General features: G+C 40.7%; 1 protein-coding gene across 1 annotated transcript in view; it reads left to right on the top strand.

Moving 5' to 3' along the window:
- The first annotated feature begins 316 nt into the window (after nt 1–316).
- The window catches only part of mtrex (Mtr4 exosome RNA helicase), a 30,850-nt gene continuing 10,665 nt past the window's right edge, over nt 317–20,501 (top strand). Inside the window, exons 1-19 of the mRNA XM_083568693.1 lie at nt 317–474; nt 1,673–1,816; nt 2,182–2,248; nt 2,366–2,428; nt 2,611–2,723; nt 4,188–4,362; nt 4,526–4,616; nt 4,834–4,958; nt 5,525–5,623; nt 7,857–7,977; nt 8,309–8,440; nt 8,815–8,894; nt 11,472–11,582; nt 11,678–11,779; nt 15,688–15,813; nt 18,270–18,420; nt 19,320–19,492; nt 19,584–19,652; nt 20,253–20,381. Of these exons, the coding sequence (XP_083424819.1) occupies nt 377–474; nt 1,673–1,816; nt 2,182–2,248; nt 2,366–2,428; nt 2,611–2,723; nt 4,188–4,362; nt 4,526–4,616; nt 4,834–4,958; nt 5,525–5,623; nt 7,857–7,977; nt 8,309–8,440; nt 8,815–8,894; nt 11,472–11,582; nt 11,678–11,779; nt 15,688–15,813; nt 18,270–18,420; nt 19,320–19,492; nt 19,584–19,652; nt 20,253–20,381 (2,169 nt within the window). The 5' untranslated portion in view covers nt 317–376. The remainder of the gene's footprint in view (nt 475–1,672; nt 1,817–2,181; nt 2,249–2,365; nt 2,429–2,610; nt 2,724–4,187; nt 4,363–4,525; nt 4,617–4,833; nt 4,959–5,524; nt 5,624–7,856; nt 7,978–8,308; nt 8,441–8,814; nt 8,895–11,471; nt 11,583–11,677; nt 11,780–15,687; nt 15,814–18,269; nt 18,421–19,319; nt 19,493–19,583; nt 19,653–20,252; nt 20,382–20,501) is intronic.

Raw genomic sequence — 20,501 nt, forward strand, 5'->3', positions numbered from 1 at the left:
TGTCACAGCCCAGGAACCATTTCTGCACTGGTTTGGTTCTGATCGAGCGAAGGGGACTTACTAGGACTCGCTCGCAAATTAGGGTTTTGGACGTAACTCAATTTTGCGGAAAAACGGGACTTCGTAGAGCGAATCCATCATAAAGCATTTTCTTTGTTTTGACCCAAGGATTGCAAGGATATAATTTTGAGGAATAATAATAATAATAATAAAAATCCCTACAATTATAAATTGGTTTTTATAATGGAGAAGGAGGACTCTTATTATTAAGTGGTTTAATTCTTCTGAATATTTCCGGATCCACAAAGTTCGGGTTTTTTCTTCACCCCCTGTCCCGCGGTGCACTGTGGGATGTGTGTCTCCTGCAGGAGGAAAGATGGCGGACTCCTTTGGTGATGATTTATTCAGCGTGTTCGACGACGAGCAAACAACTGCAACTAAAAAACCCAGTTCTAAAGCCGAGACTCGGAGCGCGTGAGTTAAATTTCCTTTAAGTGTAAACTCCAGAGCAGCACTTCCGCTTTATTCCTCTGTCTCTCTACTGAACTGGGGAGCGCGTGCGTTAGCTTACTAGCATGGCAACCTTCCTACTCCTGGTGTGGAGCAGCTAATGGGGGGACAGAGACAGACAGACAGACAGACAGAGACAGACACACAGGGAGAGAGACAGAGACAGACACACAGGGAGAGAGACAGAGACAGACACACAGGGAGAGAGACAGAGACAGACACACAGGGAGAGAGACAGAGACAGACACACAGGGAGAGAGACAGAGACAGACAGACACACAGAGAGAGAGACAGACGGACACACAGAGAGACAGACGGACACACAGAGAGACAGACGGACACACACACACACACAGAGAGAGAGGGACAGTGGGAGAGAGAGAGAGAGAGAAAGACAGACAAACAGTAGGACAGAGACAGAGAGACAAACAGTAGGACAGACATAGACAGTGGGAGAGAGAGAGACAGTAGGAGAGAGAGACAGACAGACAAACAGTAGGACAGAGAGAGAGAGAGAGAGAGAGAGAGAGAGAGAGAGAGAGAGAGAGAATGACACAGTAGGGGAGAGACAGAGAGACAAACAGTAGGACAGACATAGACAGTGGGAGAGAGAGACACTAGGGGAGAGAGAGAGAGACAGACAGACAGACAAACAGTAGGACAGAGAGAGAGAGAGCGAAACAGTAGGATAGAGAGAGAGAAGGAGACAGACAGACAGACAAAAAGAGAGAGATAGTAGGATAGCTAGAGTAGGACAGAGATTGAGAGAGACAAACAGTAGGATGGAGGGATAGAGAGGCAAACAGTAGGACAAAGAGCAGGGGATACAAAAAGGATAAGGAGTAGGACATAGATAGGGAGACAAAGAGAGAGACAGACAGAGAAGGAGAGAGAGTCAGCCATGGACAGAAGGATAGAGAGACGGACAGAAAGATGGAGAGTGATAAATAGAAAGATAGCACAGAGAGAAACAGACAGAAGGACAGTTAAAGATGAATAAAGAGAGACAATGTGAAAGAATGACCGACATTATTGGAAGGATAGAGAGAGGGAGACAGAAGGTGTGAGAGATGGTTTGATAGATAGATTTCTTCCATAATTGGATGCAGTCTGTCACTGTTACTTGCTCATGGGAACTTTTTCTCTTTTCTCCATGTTTCAGGAAAACAGCTGAAACCCACAGCAGAGAAAAGACCGAATCCTCGCCCGGGGCAAAAACGAAACGAGAGGCAGAAAACGATGGCGCTGACGAGGTCTCATTCGGGAAAAAGGCCAAACTGGACTCGATGTTATCAGAGGAGATCAAGTAAGCGCACGTTACATCACGTATTATTGTTGTGTATTAGACGTATAAAGGCACTCGGCAGCTCACGTACGCTTTTGTCATTTCCAACCAAACAGTGAAACAAAACGGCGTTCCTCCAGCACCATGGTGCTTCAGCGGACAACGTCAATGAGCAGAAGATACCACAAAACTACCTGCTGCATGAAATACATTTATTTTCACTGAATTTAAAGGATCCTGAATATTATAATTAGTAGATTTTGACCGATAGTGGAGTTTAGCGATCGCTCGGTTGTATCGTACTTTGCCCATAACAGATTAATCAACCGGTTGTTTTTAAAATAGATACTGGATAAAATTTAAAAACGATGGTGTGTTTCTTGCAGTCTTGCAGACTTGATGCCTAAAGTGAAAGTGGAGCAGGTTGAGACAGTGGAAGGCTGCACACATGAGGTAACCAGACAAGAGAAGTTTTTGTTTAAAGAAGTGTTCGATAATTACGGTGTGTGTACCGTATTTTTTAGTGTTGCTTTTTTTTTTTTTTTTTTAATCTTCCATTTTGTCCTGAAGGTGGCGCTGCCGGCTGATCAGGAATACACCCAACTGAAATCACGAGTGGGAAAAGCAGCCAAGGTAACAGACTACTGTTCAGTCATCAGTTTATTAAAGCTTCCATAACGTTATAATAATAATAATAATAATAATGTGTGTGTTCATTGTCTCGGTGTGTTGTGTGTCTTATAATTGTGGTTAATATATATTACGTGTTTTATCGTTTTTTTTTTTTTTTTTTTTTTTTACCTCTCTGTCTGCAGGAATACCCGTTTATTCTTGACCCGTTTCAGCGCGAGGCCATTCTGTGCATTGACAACAACCAGTCTGTCCTCGTCTCGGCCCACACCTCCGCCGGGAAAACCGTGTGCGCAGAGTGAGTCGAAAACATGTTTTTATTTAAGCTTTTACTCTTTATACAAACAAATACATATGACAGAAGGAGGGAGAAAGAGAGAGACAGACAAAAGGACCGATATAGAGAGACAGATAGAAGACAGAAGGACAGAGGCAGGAGGAAAGGACTGAGATAAAGACAGACAGACAGAAGGGAAGGGCGGAGATAAAGAGAAGGAGACAGAAGGGAAGGAAAGAGATGGGGGGGGAAAGAGAGAGAGACAGAAGGGAAGGAAAGAGATGGGAGAGAGAGAGACAGAAGAAAAGGAAAGAGATGGTTGGGGGGGAGAGGGAGAGAGAGACAGAAGAGAAGGAAAGATATGGGGGGGGGAGACAGAAGGGAAGGAAAGAGATGGGAGAGAGAGAGAGAGACAGAAGGGAAGGAAAGAGATGGGAGAGAGAGAGAGATGGGAGAGAGAGAGAGACAGAAGGGAAGGAAAGAGATGGGAGAGAGAGAGAGACAGAAGGGAAGGAAAGAGATGGGGGGGGGACAGAAGGGAAGGAAAGACATGGGGGGGAGAGAGAGAGACAGACAGAAGGGAAGGAAAGAGATGGGGGGGAGACAGAAGGGAAGGAAAGAGATGGGGGGGGAGAGAGAGAGAGAGAGAGAGAGAGAGAGAGAGAGAGAGAGAGAGAGAGAGAGAGAGAGAGAGAGAGAGAGAGAGAGAGAGAGAAGAGAAGAGAAGAAAAGAGATGGGGGGGGACAGAAGGGAAGGAAAGAGATGGGGGGGGAGACAGACAGAAGGGAAGGAAAGAGATGGGGAAGAGAGAGAGAGAGAAGGGAAGGAAAGAGATGGGAGAGAGAGAGAGAGACAGAAGGGAAGGAAAGAGATGGGGGGGGGAGACAGACAGAAGGGAAGGAAAGAGATGGGGAAGAGAGAGAGAGAGAGAGAGAGAGAGAGAGAGAGAGAGAGAGAGAGAGAAGGGAAGGAAAGAGATGGGAGAGAGAGAGAGACAGAAGGGAAGGAAAGAGATGGAAAGAGAGAGACAGAAGGGAAGAAAAGAGAGGGGGAGAGAGAGAGACAGACAGAGACAGAAGGGAAAGACGGGGATAAAGACCGACAGAAGGAAAAGACGGGGATAAAGACCGACAGAAGGAAAAGACGGGGATAAAGAGAAGGAGACGGACATAGATGGAGAGAAAGAGACAGACAGAAGGAAAGGACAAAGATAGAAAAACAGAGAGAAGGGAAGGACAGATGGAGAGAAAGTGACAGAAGGAAATTACACTGGCACAGAAGGATAGAGAGACAGACATGGACAGAAGGGCAGTTATAGCTAGATAGGTAGAAAGACCAGACATAATGTGATAATATACGACTAAATGTGGAACGGGAAGCTCAAAACGCACATCGAATCTTATGGTCAGGTGTCCGCAAACCTATGTCCTTGTAGCGTATTACTTACCGCGTGTGCGTGTGTGTGTGTGTTTGTGTATGTGTAGGTATGCCATTGCTCTGGCTCTGAGGGAGAAGCAGCGAGTGATCTTCACCAGCCCCATTAAAGCTCTGAGTAATCAGAAATACAGAGAAATGTACGAAGAGTTCCAGGATGTGGGACTGATGACTGGAGACGTGACTATTAACCCCACTGCCTCCTGCCTCGTCATGACTACTGAGGTACACACACCTCTCTCTCTCTCTCGCTCTCTCGCTCTCTCTCTCGCTCTCTCGCTCTCTCACTAACTCACTCACACTTTATTACACACAGGCTAATAGCTGAGCTACTGAATTTCTGTCCATGTGAACAGAATAAACTTATTTCTCCTGTGATTCGTTCCAGATTCTGAGGAGCATGTTGTACCGGGGGTCAGAGGTCATGCGTGAGGTGGCCTGGGTCATATTTGACGAGATCCATTACATGAGAGATTCAGGTCCGTGATCATGACTAATGGCGATTATCTTCTCCCTAATGCTGTCAATTAATGTGTGATTTAAAGATATCAGGTTTTTTATTTTTTTGGGTTTTCAATTAATTCAGACTAAAATTAAACGGGTTCACATTCTTCCATTGTTCCTTTTTTCGCAGAATTGCGCTTCCTTGGAATGCTTTTATAAAAAAAATCTCATTTGTTTATTTTTTATTTGCAGAACGTGGTGTTGTCTGGGAGGAGACCATCATCCTCCTTCCCGATAACGTGCATTACGTCTTTCTGTCGGCCACCATCCCCAACGCACGCCAGTTCGCCGAGTGGATCTGTCACCTTCACACACAGGTCCTCACGCCTTTACCACTCGAAACAGCCGTTTTAGCAGGAGGCTTTTTAACTTCTTCGCCTCTTATTCCCTCTTTGCTTTTATAATAAGCTCAGGCTCTTTTTTAAGGCTTTTCACTCGATCTTTGAATGTCGCCATCTGGATTTGTGTTCATTCAGCTGCAGGACCATGAAATAAGAAGGGTGCAGGTTTGACGTTCCAGTTCAACTCTGAGATGTTCAGTATGGTTGAGGTCAAGGCTCTTTGTGGATTTAGTAATATTATTCCTTGAACAAACTTCACACCATGTCCTCCTGGAGCTTTTGGCCATCCAGTGTAGTTAATAATGTTATTGTTATTTGTAAGAAATGTTATTGAACTTATTATTTTGTAGTGTTTATTAATCAATAAAATGAGTGTTGGACAAAAAGAAGACCTACTCGGGTAGTTTTGAAAGACAGGAAAGCTTCCAAACGAGCTCAGATTTATAGACACTCGTGCTGGTTTTTTCCTGCCTTCCACAGTAAGCAGTCAAGACCATGAATTTAATTTTAATGACCTGTTTTTTGTTTTGTTTCGAGTGCAGCCATGCCACGTGGTGTACACGGACTACAGACCCACTCCGCTGCAGCATTACATCTTCCCAGCAGGAGGCGACGGACTTCACCTTGTCGTCGATGAGAACGTAAGTCGCTTTTTTTTTCTTTTTTCCCCTCTGTTGCTTACAGTTTTTCTCTTCGCCGCTTTGGAGCCTTTGATGAATCGTTCTTAATATTAGCAAACCAGTAAATGCGTTTGTACAAATGGCATGACACCGGATTTCTTGCAAAACCCTGCATTTTTCTCAATCTATTTATTTATTTATTTATTTATTTTAATCAAAGAAAAAGAAACATTGCATTTCCATCAGATGTACGTCACACCATACAACCGAATTATTTAGTTGAAAATGCACCAAGCTGAACAACTTCTGTGCGGCACCTATGAATTTTAACAGCACAAATGTAAACGTTAGTGTGCGAGATACGGACGCTTTTAATGCGCCGGCGTTTGTCCGTTTCCAGATCGGAAGTTGAAATCCTGATTTGCTCGCCAGTCGAAGGTGGGCGGGATTTACCCTTCACCTCATTTAGAGAACCAGTCGATCGTTGGTTCGCCGTTATTTAAGATTCATCTGCGCAGTTTACAAAAAAGTTTTATAGACATTTCATTGGCTATTTATTATTATTTGAGCTTGATTATAAAAATGTAATGACAACCGCTTTAAACATTTTGCATCCACTGACTTAATGAACTGATGCCTAGAAGCTTTGGGGGGGTTAAGACTTTTCAGATGAGAACCCGTTTTATATCTATGTATTGATATATTATGTAAACAATTGATGATGCAGGCAATTAATGAAATTAACGTACCGCAGCATTCAGCAATTTGTTTAAAGTGCCGAGAAATTATTACGATGTGCACATTTAATTGCATTATGTGGCGGTTGAACAAGTCGCTTTATTTCTGAGAAACGCTTTAAACGACTTTAAACAGAATCAGCAAACTCTTGAACATGTCTGTTGTGTCAGTGAGGTCTGGAAAACGTTCGTGTAAAAACATCCAAGTCACGCCTGTAACGCTGAGAATGTTTTCGGATGTGACCGTGGATACGTTTCCACAGACACCTGATGTCCTTCCTGTTAATTATTCAGGAAACCCATGACTCAGCAGTCTGCCCCAGGGTATTTCAAACACCGTGGGTCTTCTTACAGAGCCTTCCCTGTTAACGTCTCATGGGCCTTGCTCAGATTTATTCAACATGCACAATGTTGCCAAAAGTATTGGGACTCCTGCCCTTTCCTGCCCTATGCGGTTAATCTCCAAACTGCTATCACAAAGCTGGAGGCACACACTCGTATCAGACGTCTGTGGATGCGGCATAATGAAACATCGCGTTCACTTGAATGCTTTGGATTGGCGTGAAAGATCTCCTGCTATTGAACAGCGCTTTGGGATGAATTAAAACACTGACTGCACCACAGACCGAGCGCAAATCTCCACAAGCCCACTCCACAATCTTGTAGAACATCTCTCCAGAAGAGCGGAGGTTTTTATAACGGCAAATTGTAAATAAATGTGGAATGGGATGTTCATAAAGCATATACCATACTTATGAGCAGGTGTCCGTAAACTTTTGCCAATTGTCTAGTCATGCGTCTCAGGTCATCCGATCTGATGTGTGGAAGTGGACAGCAGGGACCGAATATCTCACCTGGTTGTATTGACATCTCGATCATGTGCTCACTGGGAATTGCAGCAGTAGAAGGGGTTGCCAAATCTGCCAAAGCGACCCTTGGATTTAAATTTCTATTCTGTAGAATATCTAAAATGAAAACCTCAGTCATGTTGTTTCATCTCGTTTGTTACTTAAATGTATTATAAGGACAAAAGTTTGTGGGCACCTGGCTATAAGATGATTAGATTTTGGTGTGTGCTTATGGAGATTTGTACTCATTCAACAACAAAGTCATGTACTGATGTAGGGTGAAGAGATCTGGGGTGCAGTCAGCATTCCAATTCATCCCCAAGGTTTTCAATAGGGTTGAAGTCAGAGGAGATCTTCCACTCCAACCCATGTAAAGCATATCTTCATGGAGCTGGCTTTGTGCACAGGAGCATTGTCAAGCCAAAACATGGTTTGGATCTCCTTGTTCAAGTGCCTCCTGTATCCAGAGATGTCCAGTACAGTTGTGTGTCTCTGACTTTGTGAGGAACGGTTTTGGGAAGAACCACACACGGCTGGAAAAGTCAGGTGTCCCAGTACTTTTGTCCACGGCGTATTATTTTTCCGTGTTAAATAATGGAGCATATCGTTGTGAACATCACCGTGTGATCTCCCGCTCTTTCTCTTTTTCTCATTCCCCCTGTGTGTTAGGGCGAGTTCAGGGAGGACAACTTCAACACTGCCATGCAGGTTCTCCGGGATTCTGGAGACCCTGGAGCGAGTGGTGGAGGAGGGAAATGGGACCCTAAAGGAAGAAGAGGAGGAACCAGGGGTGAGATGTTTTAAAGACATAAAACACAATATTAAAATATTATTACGCTGGTATATTAAAATGACTCTCTTCCAAGAGTCTCATATTCTCATATTCCAAGTTTCTGACTTGGAATATGTCCCAAATTTCCCAGATGAAGTTCCCGTAGATAGTTTCCAGCAATTTACCGGCCTCTTTGCAACAATAATTACCATATCATTTGAAATATCGCCTATTCATGTCTGCTGTAAAAACAGATTTAAGTTGCCCCTTCAATGCAAACACTTATAAATAAACTTTTATTGCTGAATATATAATTGTTAATTAGATTATTATTATTTTTCGATCTCAGGTCCTTCCAACGTTTTTAAGATCGTGAAGATGATCATGGAGAGGAATTTCCAACCCGTCATCATCTTCAGCTTCAGCAAGAAGGAGTGTGAGGCATACGCTCTGCAGGTGTCCAAACTCGACTTCAATACAGGTAGCACAAGCGACAAGCCTTTTTTTTTTAGGAATAATCCAAGCTTATTTGTTTGAACCCACACCATAACCCTGACAGTTTTATTGTTTCAGGGTTTCATAGTCAGAACTGAGCTGGTTTTCCACCAGAGCAGGCACTAAATACTTGTTGATTACTTTTCTTTGTGTTCTCCTGTGATGCTTTTATAAAACCTTTCCCAGGAAATTTAGAGGGGGAAAAAGTCAATATAGTAATAGTCACAAGAGCAGGAAAAGCACTTTGTATATACTGTGGTAGGATATTGGTTTCCCACCGGATCCCAGAGCAACACGCAGTGGTAAGAAGCACTCAAGTGTTACAGCTCCATTTTTTTTATTTTGTTTTTGTATCTTCAGATGAAGAGAAGAAACTGGTGGATGAGGTCTTCAGCAATGCCATTGACTGTTTGTCAGACGAGGATAAAAAGTTGCCACAGGTGAGAAGACACACACATACACACACATTCAGGTCTGTTTGGACTGTTGCTTGTAATGTCTCTGTTTTACTTTTTAACAAATGAATCATAATGAGTCGATGCTGACATTCACCAAATTGTAGATGATAAACACGAACGCACGATTGAGGGACGTGCTCTTAACAGTTCGGACTTACTTCATGCACACGGTCCCTTTTAGACTCTTAACAACTACTAAATAATTTGCCTAGTCTTCAGTCTCGTCTTGCTCAAGCTCACTGTCTTTTTTAAGTACATGCGTAGAAACTGTGTTTAAGGCCTGGAACCAGTCTTTAGACTGTGGATTAAAAGGTTGAGAGTTTAAATCCCAGCCACACCAATCTCCCCCTCCTGGGCCCCTGAGCAAGGCCCCTTGAACCCATAGCTGCTCTGCTTGTACGAGTATGAAAGATAAATGCAAGTCGTTCTGGATAATGGTGTCAAATGCCATAAATGTACATTTATTTACACCTTTCAGCTGAAAAATATCCAGCATTGACTTTTCCTTTATTAGGCAGGTTGGGTTGCACTTAATGGGAACTTGCAGGATTTATAAGAGTTAAATAATAGGATTAAAATAGCATTTTCTTTTCTACATGCTGTAAAAGTCATTATATTACAGGGGTCTCCAAACTATGGCCAGCCCCCCACATTTGGAACGACCCTCTGAACAATGCCAGAGACATATTTAATTTTTAAACATGTTTTACTCATCACTTCTGTATTTGATAATAAAGGTTGGCTTTCAAACTAAAATGTGCCTTAGTTAGTCTAATTAATAGAGGTCTTTGCACCAATAGTTGCTTGCTGGAACTATCGTTTATAAGCAAAAAAATCCATACCGATAGTTTTTCCGGCTTCCGGTCAGCTGTCATCACATGGGCGGCCTCTAGAGGCGAATCACTGAAGCGACGCGCTTTTTGATTCTACATGCGAGACAGCATGCTGCACGGAGCATGCTGTATTATATTTATTTATATTTATTAATGAATATATGCATATTTATGACCTTTAGCCCATGATTCAGTACTGCATTCAGTAACCATTTATAAATCTATCGGTTGATTTAATCGGTTATCGGCAAGTACGATCCAAGCTATCGGTATCGATAAAATGCACGTTCAGTCAGCTTCTAGTTATTAACATAACCTAATTGTGCTAGTTTCACCCACCAACTATATGCATAATTAAGTAAATGTTTTGATATCAATAGCAATTATTATGGAAAAATGTCATTATGATGGTAATAATGCTCTTTTTAATCGATGATATTTCTCTTGAAAAGTGATGCTCGTGTGTGTACGGTGCAGAACAAAATAATAAACTAATCTGGCATTAGGAGGCAGAAATAAATACATTTTCTGTTACAGACCGATTTTTATTTATATATATATATATATATATATATATATATATATATATATATATATATATATATATATATATATATATATATATATATATATATATATATATAAATAAAATGGGTGTGTGATAGCATTTTTTTTTTTTCATACAACAACCATGAAAATCCACCCTCGATTTTTCTTTATCATAAAACAAAAAACTTGCACTGAATTAGCTTTAAAAGTCTCCTTCCTCTCAGGGTTCTCGCTTCTCTCCTTTTCCTGACCTTCTCACACTTCTGTCTCCAATCAGGTTGTTGCAACACACAACTTGCATGATTGAGTCACAACAGCTTGTTCAAATGTGCTTTTAACATCAGTTCCGTTCCTTTTTTTTTTTTTTTTATATAAAGTTCATCCGTCTTTCAGCTGGGAATAGGTTTGTGTTGTAACACAGCTGCTTTGAGTGAGTTTGAGGAGAATTTCCGAAAAGTCATCGAGAGAGAAAAGGAATTGTGTGTGCGTGTGCACGTCCGATGCAATAATGCAGGATATTCGTAAACCAAGCAACCAAACATTACGAAAGGAACGTTAGGCGGTAAAGACTTTCATTCAAGATTGACACAAAAACTCCTCTTCTCTCAGTACTTTGCCACTCGTCACACTTGCAGGATATTTTCCCACGGTTTATATGGTCTAATCTTCAATTTAGATTATGGCCTTGTTGCCTTGGTTTCACTGGTATCCCAGTCTCTGGTCTCCTAGCTCGTATCTTAGGATTAGTACCATGTGGGCATGTAAATGATATAGCTGCTACATGTCATCTGCCTATTTTAGACAAAAAAAAAATTTATGTTTATGTACATTTTAACATGACCATTATTTCTAGAAACTTCTCTGAAACCTCACTCATCCAGCAAATCCTATCTTTCTTTACATGCAAGTTTGTTAAAACCCACACACAAGTGTGCTTATGGAGCATCGCATTCAATATTAAGTCCCACTTTGCTCTAATAACAACCTCCACTCTTCTGGGGAGATGATTAGACCAGAAAAGTGGAGGTTACTATAGCAGCAAATTGGTACAAAATTTGGGATGTTCTTTATATACATCAGATATACATCTTGTGGACAAGTGTCCACAAACCTTTGCCCATGTATTGTATTTCAGATATGGTAATATTTGTGTGTGTGTGTGTGTGTTTGTGTTTAGGTGGAGCATGTTCTGCCTCTGTTGAAGAGAGGAATCGGGATCCATCATGGCGGACTGCTGCCCATTCTGAAGGAAACCATTGAGATTCTCTTTTCTGAGGGACTTCTGAAGGTTAGACACATTAATTTGCTTATTCATGAATATGAACAATCTTTTATTGTTAATATTTAAGTGCAATTTATTTATTTATGGGTTTTTTTTCCCAGGCTTTGTTTGCAACGGAGACATTTGCTATGGGGATCAACATGCCTGCTCGCACTGTACTCTTCACCAGCGCACGCAAGTTCGACGGCAAAGACTTCCGCTGGGTATATACACACACACACACACACACACACACACACAATGCAGTTTAAAAGAAATTGTCTTATATGGATCAGCCACATGTCTCAAACCTGTCAGACGCTTATACTGTAAGGACATTTGGGTCTCCACAAAAATGCAAATCATTTAAACTGTCAATATCAACAACTGTATTGTATCATTATACATCCATCGTTTATGTTTAATTAAATAAAAATATATATTTGGGCTGATAAAATAGTAAACCGAGGTGATAATGATATAGAGATAATAGAGATTATGCTCTTCTCTACAAAGAGATCAAATAAGGTAATTTTGAATTTGATGGCTGTAACATGTCTCCTAAACGTTTGGACGGGGCAACAAAAGTCTGGAAAAAGTGTGATCTTCAAATTAAACAGTTGGAGAAACTTTTTGCAGCTGATAAGGTTAATTGACCACAGGTCAGTAAAATGATCGAGTATAAATAGTGTCTTTGAAAGGCAGAGTCTCTCCAAATTAAAGATGGGCAGAGTTTCACTGAACTGTAAAACAGTGTCTACAAACTGTGGAACAATTTCAGATTCTGGAAAGGTCTGTGTTTAAGGGACAAGGGTTAACATTGAATGGCCGTGATTTTTGAACATTTCTCTCCCAAAACATCAGCAAGTGGTCTCCTCAGTTCCCAGATGTATACGGACAGACTGTGCGACATCACGTCGTGGTAAACAAGGCCCTGTTCCATTTTTTTAAAAACCTGTTGCAGCCATCAAATTAAATTTTTTCTTTAAAATTGTAGAGTATATCCTCTCACTTTATACATTTAATATGGATTTGCAAATCTTTGCAGTGTTTATTTACATGTTGCACAGCCTCCTAATTCTTTTGGAATTAGTTGTAGATGATGCACACACAATTTAAAATATAAAGGGTCCTTTGTGTCGTTTCGACAAATCTGATTTCATAAAGCAACTATTTTTCTTAGTCAGTAACTCTCCGAACGGCCACGTGTCATTTGTCTGAATGACTCGAGCTGTTGGAATTTACGGGAGAAAAAAAGAAAAGCGTTTGGCCTCTCATTTTTGGCACAAGCCTCATCGGACGCTGCCATCCAAAACTCTTTGTGAAGAACATCTGGAATCTCTGTGTGAAGTGAATTTAAGTGTAAGAAAGGCGAACTTGCTGCCATGTCTCCTCTGGATCCCCGGGCTGCTCAGGGTTTTTTAAACCGACAGGATTTAAAGGCTCTAAATGAGATGCAGAACAGTGTGGTATATGCTAGAATCTAAATTTGTCTTGATTATATAAATTAAAAATCGGATTTCCCTAACAAATGTATTAAATGGCAGGACACAAGTTTGTTTCGTCCCCACTTCGAGCGCAGTGTCACTGTTTTTCTTTTTATTATTAAACTTGAAAACATAAACAGCAATGGCAGGGGTATTAAAAAATAAATAAATAAATTGTTAGCGCAGTCACACTCGGGTCAGAAATCACTGCCCTTTTTTTTTTACCACGTTTTAGTGATATGGATTATGACTATATTAAATAATTATTTTTTTTATTTAATTGATCGATATAATAAAAAGGGTGTATTGGATTCATTTGATTTATATATTTTTTTATATTTAATTTTTATACCAAATATGATTAAAATATGATTATGAGAATTTTTAGATATTTAACCATGCAGGCATTTCATAGCAAATGTATTTTTTAAAATGTAAACCGTTGTTCACAAATAATAATAATAATAATAATCTGCACAAAAAACAAACAAACAAAAAAAAGGTTTTTTTGCAAAACAGTTTTGGTTTGCATTTCTTCCCCCAATTGCACCGAAATTGACCCAAGCCATAAAAAAAAAAAAAAAACGGGGTACATACCGAACCCTGAATTTTTGTGTACTGTTACACCTCGTATACCATGTAGTTACTATAGAAGTAACGTTGATGGTTGAGGTTTAAACGCTAAAGCGAGCCGAAAGCTATCAAAATGTGCAAGAACCCATCACATGTTTAACAGGCTGCTACCGTAGAAAGGTGCCATCTCGAATTTTCTTTTAAACGAGCTACCGAACGTTCGCACCTCCGAGACGAGTCGTCGTGAAACGCTTGAGCCAATAGAGCAGCGTTCGTTTCCTGTGTCGATATCTGTGAGGAAAGAGTTTAATGAAAGCCACATGGTTCTGACTAAGCGCATGAAATCTCTTCCAACTGGACGAGCGAGAGTCGGTTCGGAGAACACTTTGGACCCGATTTGCATTTGCTTCTGACCTCGTTTCACTTTTTTGCTCGTCTGTGCGGGGGTCCTGGAACACAACTCGACATGCTGGATGGAGAGTAAAGTCGCTGCAGTGAGAAATACGTACATGTTAGTGGTGGTGTATTTGGTAACGTTAAACACGAGACATTTTTTGTTCTGATGGTGGTGCGGTTTACCGTCACTTGTTTGGTCAGTGAAGCAGAGTTCAACCACAAACCCATTAAACAGACCTTCAAAGTACAATGTAGTCATAACGCAACATTTACAACACCAGCCTACCAAGAATTTGTTTTTGTGGTGTAAAGTTTCAAGAAATCTGGAAAGATCTTTGTGCTCAAGGGTTAATACTGGTTGGCCGTGATTTTCGGGCCCTCAGGCGACACTGCATTTAAAACGGTCCTGATTCTGTAAATAAAATCACTGCATGGGCTCATGAACACCTCCAGAAATCCTTTTCTGTGAACACAGTTTGCCATGTTCTCCACAAATGCAGGTTAAACCTCTCATCATGCAAAGAAGAAGGTATGCGTGAATATGATCCAGAAATGGCGAATATGAAACGCAGAAACTAATGTCTTTTTTATAATCAATGCTAAGCTTCTGCTAACCTTTGACACGAATAGTTGGAAACTAGGTTTGAACGGTACACAAAATTCACTGTTCGGTACGTACCTCGTTTTTTGTTAGACGTCACAAGTTAACATTTTGTGAACATCAACCGTTTCCATTTTCAAAACAATTTTCAATAAATCGCTGGTTTAAATATGTATTTAAAAAGAAAAAAAATTTAATTAATGCAACACACTTTTTGAAGCTGGGGTCAGAGCGCAGGGTCACGCATGATCTGGCACCCATGGCGCATTGAGACATAAGGGCCTTGCTTAGGGGCCCCAAGAGTGGCAGCTTGGCGATACTGGGTCTTGATCCCCCGACCTTCTGGTCAGTAACCCAGAGCCTTAGGCTGTGTCCACACTAATGATTTTGTTTGGAAAACGCATATTTTTCTTCCTGTTTTTTTGGTTGCCAGTCAACAAAGCTCTGGATGAGCAACTTTTGGGAAAGGTTAAAAAACGAAGGTTTGGACGTTGAGATTGTTTTAGACTGAAACACTGTTTTTAAACGTTTGCAGATTAGTGTAGACGTAGCATGAGCTACTGAGCTACTGCTTCCCTTAAGAGTGAGAGTGGAACCTAGTTTGCTCTTCTGCTGAAGCTCATCTGCCTCAAGCGTGGAAATGTTGCTGTGGGTATGGAAAGGTTATTTAAGGTTATTTGAAGCAGTCTGGCCGTTCTTCTGCAAACTTCGCCCAGTTACGAGTCGAGCTCACATGGTTTTATTAAAGTCTCGGTCTGTAGTTGTGATTTTCTGCATTGCACCGCTGATTGGACAATTGCTTTGTGATGAAATGTCGATGAACCTGTAGTTAGTGGGAAGACTTGCGGTTCAGTCGAGATTTGCTCTGCCAGACAGGTGGTTCACATTCCCTTCACAAATGCTAAAGAAGCCGTGATGCTATGAACGGATTGTTTGGCGGAACTGACTTTGGTTTCGTGTGTTGGGTTCACATTATGTCCATTATCGGCTTGCTCCAGAACAAGCAGCTTACCGTACTGTGTAATCAAGCATTTTCTTCTGTCAAAAACCATGTCATCTTGTGTATCTTTATCAGATCAGCTCCGGAGAGTACATCCAGATGTCTGGCCGAGCCGGGAGGAGAGGGATGGACGAGAGGGGGATTGTCATCTTTATGGTTGATGAGAAGATGAGCCCAGCTGTGGGGAAGCAGCTGTTAAAGGTACAAATAACCCGAGGGTGCTTAAACAGACTAGAGAGCGTTTAAGGGTCTTGCTCAAGGGCCAAACGGTGGCATCATGACGACGCTGGGGTTCGAACCCCGACCTTCTGATCAGTAACCTGAAGCTTAGGCGCTGGGATGAACGAATGCTCCAGACGGGATAGATTTCCTAATGAACTCTACCATAAATTTGTGAAAGTATTTGAGATTTTCTTCGATGAGGTAAAGGGACTGATGGTCCATGCTCCATCTCTTCCCCTCCTTTTATAGAGGCTGATTTGACTTGCTAGTGCGTCATCTGTACACTGTATCTGGGTCAAGATTCGGTCTCTTAGCTATCATAGGGACGCATCCCAGTTCCTTCTTGCTTCAGTCGTTTCATGATGAAACCAGAGCAGGAGATGGGTATATAAATTTTTTTCCTCATGCTGTTTTTTTTATGCGAGTGTGTGCGCAGCTCAAATGAATCAGCAGCCACATATGTCCACTGTCTCCCTTTTTTTATGATTATTTATTTTATTTTTTTGAAGCTTTACGTTTAGTTTGATCGATGGCTGCCTGTCGGCTGAATGTTTCTTTCCTGTCCGGACGCTGGCTCTCACCGGAGACGCGTTTAATCATTTCACGTGCAGTTACGATGTGCATATTAGCGGAATGTTTTGATTGGAGTCTCGCTGCTTTCAAAACCAATCCATTATGGATTTTCAGATCCAAAAATCAAAGGCCACCTCTGAGAGCTGTTTTTACTTCAACAGCTCATGCACTGTTTTATTGAGACGGACCCGATGGCCAAAAAATCGATTCGTTAAAATTACGATTTTTTTTTTCTTTTTCCGGGGGTTTTCAAGGGTTTATTTGATCCAGCTGGTGGGAAAGGAGATGCTGGAGCTGAAGTCAGATTGCAAAATGTCAGATTGGTCTACTCGAGTTTTACGCCTTCGTTCACGAGAAACTTCATCACCACACGCTGTTCCATCCACGTGCGTCTTGATTAGCTGGGTCTGGCCGCGACACGTGCGCCGCCTTTCAGTAATGGGACACACTAGCTACTTACCACTGCATGTAGTACTGCCACGCTTGCATCCGTTTTTATACCTGGAACATTAAAAGTCCTGGTTTGACTTAATCGGCCCTTGTATTTTTAACATTTGAGTCTCATGCCTGCTCCTAGCTCTAGAGCGGATCGAGAGAGTACAGAACACACATGGTGTTTTTCCTCAGTAAGCACGCATGTAGACTTTTCCAAAAATGTGTCTTAGAAGATGATACTGGAATATTTATAGATTGTAAAATGAAGGACCTCATAACTACTGATTTTTGCCCCAGCTGAAAGCGTGTAAACTTTCTGTTTGCTGTAACATCCCGCATACCTACCATGATCCTGCCTTGAGAAATACCCATCGGTGCTGGCATGGCATTCGAAAGACCAGTAAAAAAAAAAAAACAAAAAAAAAACCACACATGCCATGACTCAAGTGTCAAGTCACAGCTAGAGAAAATGTTTTCCCCCCAATCGACTTGTGGAAAAGTTCACGGTTGGTATTTTTGTGCATGTTTTTGTTGACCTTGCTTCTAGAAACAGACAGAGAACAGAACCACTGGAAGCAACATGCAAAAGATGTTATAAATCGAGCAAAGCAGCTGACGCAAGCAACTTGGCTGAATATCCGGCTGGCACATGCTCGCTACAAATCGTCTCGCTGCTGGGGAGATTGTGTAATTATGAAAAAGTGTTATTGAAGAGTTTTTAATGGTTTTGAATTCGGGGAAATGGGTAACTGCTTTTGCTGTGCTCATAAAGTCGTGACAACTTGGACACACTCAACCAAAATAACTATAATATAAATGTATTACTATCAAGTAGCATTTAATGGTTTATGTGGAATTCTGTGCGAATACCTACAGATATTGTATACCAATATTATAAATATTATAAGGGTGTAACAATACACTTGTTTGTACTGTACAGTTTTGGTTCGGTGCCAAATGCAATCTTTTTTATATGAAAACATACTTGAAAACATAGACAACAATGCCAGGGGAATGTTTTGTTTAGCGTTTTATGTCCAGCTTCAAAAGGGATTAAAAGGAGAAAATCCTGACAATTCTGCATTTCGAGGGAGTGAATAAATGAAGGATGGAGGGAATGAAGTAAATTCGTACATTTGTTAAAAAAAAAAAAAAAATATGCTGAAATAAGTAGAATAGTTAAGATCATATATTTAGAAAATTAAAACACAATCAATATAATAAGTGTATTGCATAAATGTTATTTATTAAATTTTACTTTTATATATTTTATTTTTATAAAATTATTTTACATTATTTAACAAAGCAGGTATTTAATTAAAAACTTAAAAAAATGTAAATGTTGATTTTCACAAATATTTATAATAATAAACTGCAATTATTTAAAAACGACGAGCAAAATATATTTCTTTCTCACGCTTTAACAGGGTTCTGCTGACCCTCTGAACAGCGCCTTCCATCTCACCTATAACATGGTCCTGAACTTGCTACGTGTGGAGGAGATCAACCCTGAGTACATGCTCGAGAAGTCCTTCTACCAGTTCCAGCATTACAGAGCTGTCCCTGGTGTAGTGGAGAGTAAGAGCCATACAAACATTTATTTAATTCTTTCAAATAAATAAAGTTTTAAATGCTTTTTTTCCCTCATAAATATGCACATCGGAAATGGTCCCCAACTCCCCTCTTTATCAGAATTTTTTAAATACCTGATGGCTTGGGCCATTTTATAGCACACTTTGTCATTGGTAATATTACCAACGTAGAACCAACGTCTCCTCGTCCCTCCTCGTCTCCGATTCAATCCTGTGCTTAGAGTGGTGTGGGAGATTTTCTTTCTGGATCCATGTAGTTTCCTTCAGGGTTATTCAGTTTCCTCCGGTCCTGCTCACCCTAACACATCCATAGGTGTGTGGAATTAGGGTCACATAGGGGCGGAAATGTTCTGTAGGAACGTCATTTGGAGAGTTTGGGAAAAAGCGGGAATTTTTAAGAATTATTTAGAAATTCGGGGAAATTGATTCAGTTTATATCATATACAAACAGAACCATTTGGTTTGGTCATTTTATTATTGTGTGCAGATTACAGAAATGAAGTGTTTATGAATGCACAGTGCCTGTAGGGGGTGTGGCCTCAGTTGCCCTGCAGTAGGCTAACCTGCAATTTTGGGAATTCCCTGTTTATTACCAATAATTTCCACATATTCCTGTTAAATCCCATGGAAAGTTTCCAGTCTTAAAAAGTTCCTGGAATTTTGCAGTCCTATGTGTAATGCCTTGTGAAGACCTGACCTTCCAACTACCTGTTTCTGACTCATTCCCAGGAAATAAGAACCAATTAATTGAAAAGGGGAAACGGTTCTCAAACTTTTTCCCCTCAGGTCCTCTATATTTAGCATAGTTTCTGTTACTGTTTGTATTATTTTTTTATTTTTATTTTTTTTTGAGCATTACATATTATTTCTCTTTGTTGTTCCCAGAGATGCAGAAGCTGGAGGAGATGTACAACAGCATCGAAATTCCCAACGAAGACAGTGTGGTCACTTACTACAAAATCCGACAGCAGTTAGCCAAACTGGCCAAAGAGATCGAAGAATATGTGCATAAACCCAAATACTGCCTGCCTTTTCTGCAGCCTGGCCGCCTGGTCAAGGTACCTTATCGCCTTTCACGCAGCCTTATAGGAGTCGGGGTGACCTTTGGCCTCGTTTGTTACTCACCATTTCCACGTCTTACATTTACAGGTAAAAAAGGACGAGTTGGAGTTCGGCTGGGGCGTCGTCGTTAACTTCTCAAAGAAAGCAAATGTCAAGGTAGGCTCCCGTCGTGGCCAGAAGTCCATGGACACCTGACCATCATACTTATGCTTGTTAAAGACCCCATTAGAATATAATCAGCCGATATAATATTGGTCATAAAGTGATCAGTATATGACACTAATGTTCAGGTGCTCAGAAAACATTTATCCATATGTGCTGTTTATTAAGTTAAAGATGTGTCCAGCTCATACTGCAGACTTCACCCTCACTCTGTGTGTTACTTTTGGAAGGAGGCTGCATCAGTAGGCAGCATTTTTATGGGCAGAGGTGAAATATTTATTGTCTGCCTTTATTAATTAACCACAGTGCAAAGGGATTTTATGTTTCAGCAATAAATCTAAAGCAAATACCTTCTTTTTTCATCGTTTAAACAAATGGCACTTGATTTATTGATTTATTTTTTAATAAGGAAAAGCAGAACTTTGGGAAGTTTGAACTGTTATAATGAGACGAGCATTTAATGTATTATTGGTACATACATTTGACCCGTAACTGTTTCCCACAATAATCGTGGTTTGCTTTTAAATACTAATCCTAAACCTAAAATATGTTTCACTGATGTGTGTGTGTGTGTGTGTGTGTGTGTGTATGTAGGCCAGTACTGGTGATCTGGATCCCCTGTATGTAGTGGAAGTTTTACTACACTGCAGTAAGGAAAGTGTAAAAAATGCTGCAACAGAAGCTGCGAAACCAGCAGCACAGAGTGAGAAAGGAGAGATGCAGGTGAGGACTCACACACACACACTTACACTCACACTCACACTTTCCAGAAGCAGTCTAGGTCTAAATGTTTATATTTTGTTGATGTAATAAATATTTTTTTCTCCCTCTTGCTTTTTTCTA

Source organism: Silurus aristotelis (assembly GCF_946808225.1).
Source record: "Silurus aristotelis genome assembly, chromosome: 18".
Classification (NCBI taxonomy): domain Eukaryota; kingdom Metazoa; phylum Chordata; class Actinopteri; order Siluriformes; family Siluridae; genus Silurus; species Silurus aristotelis.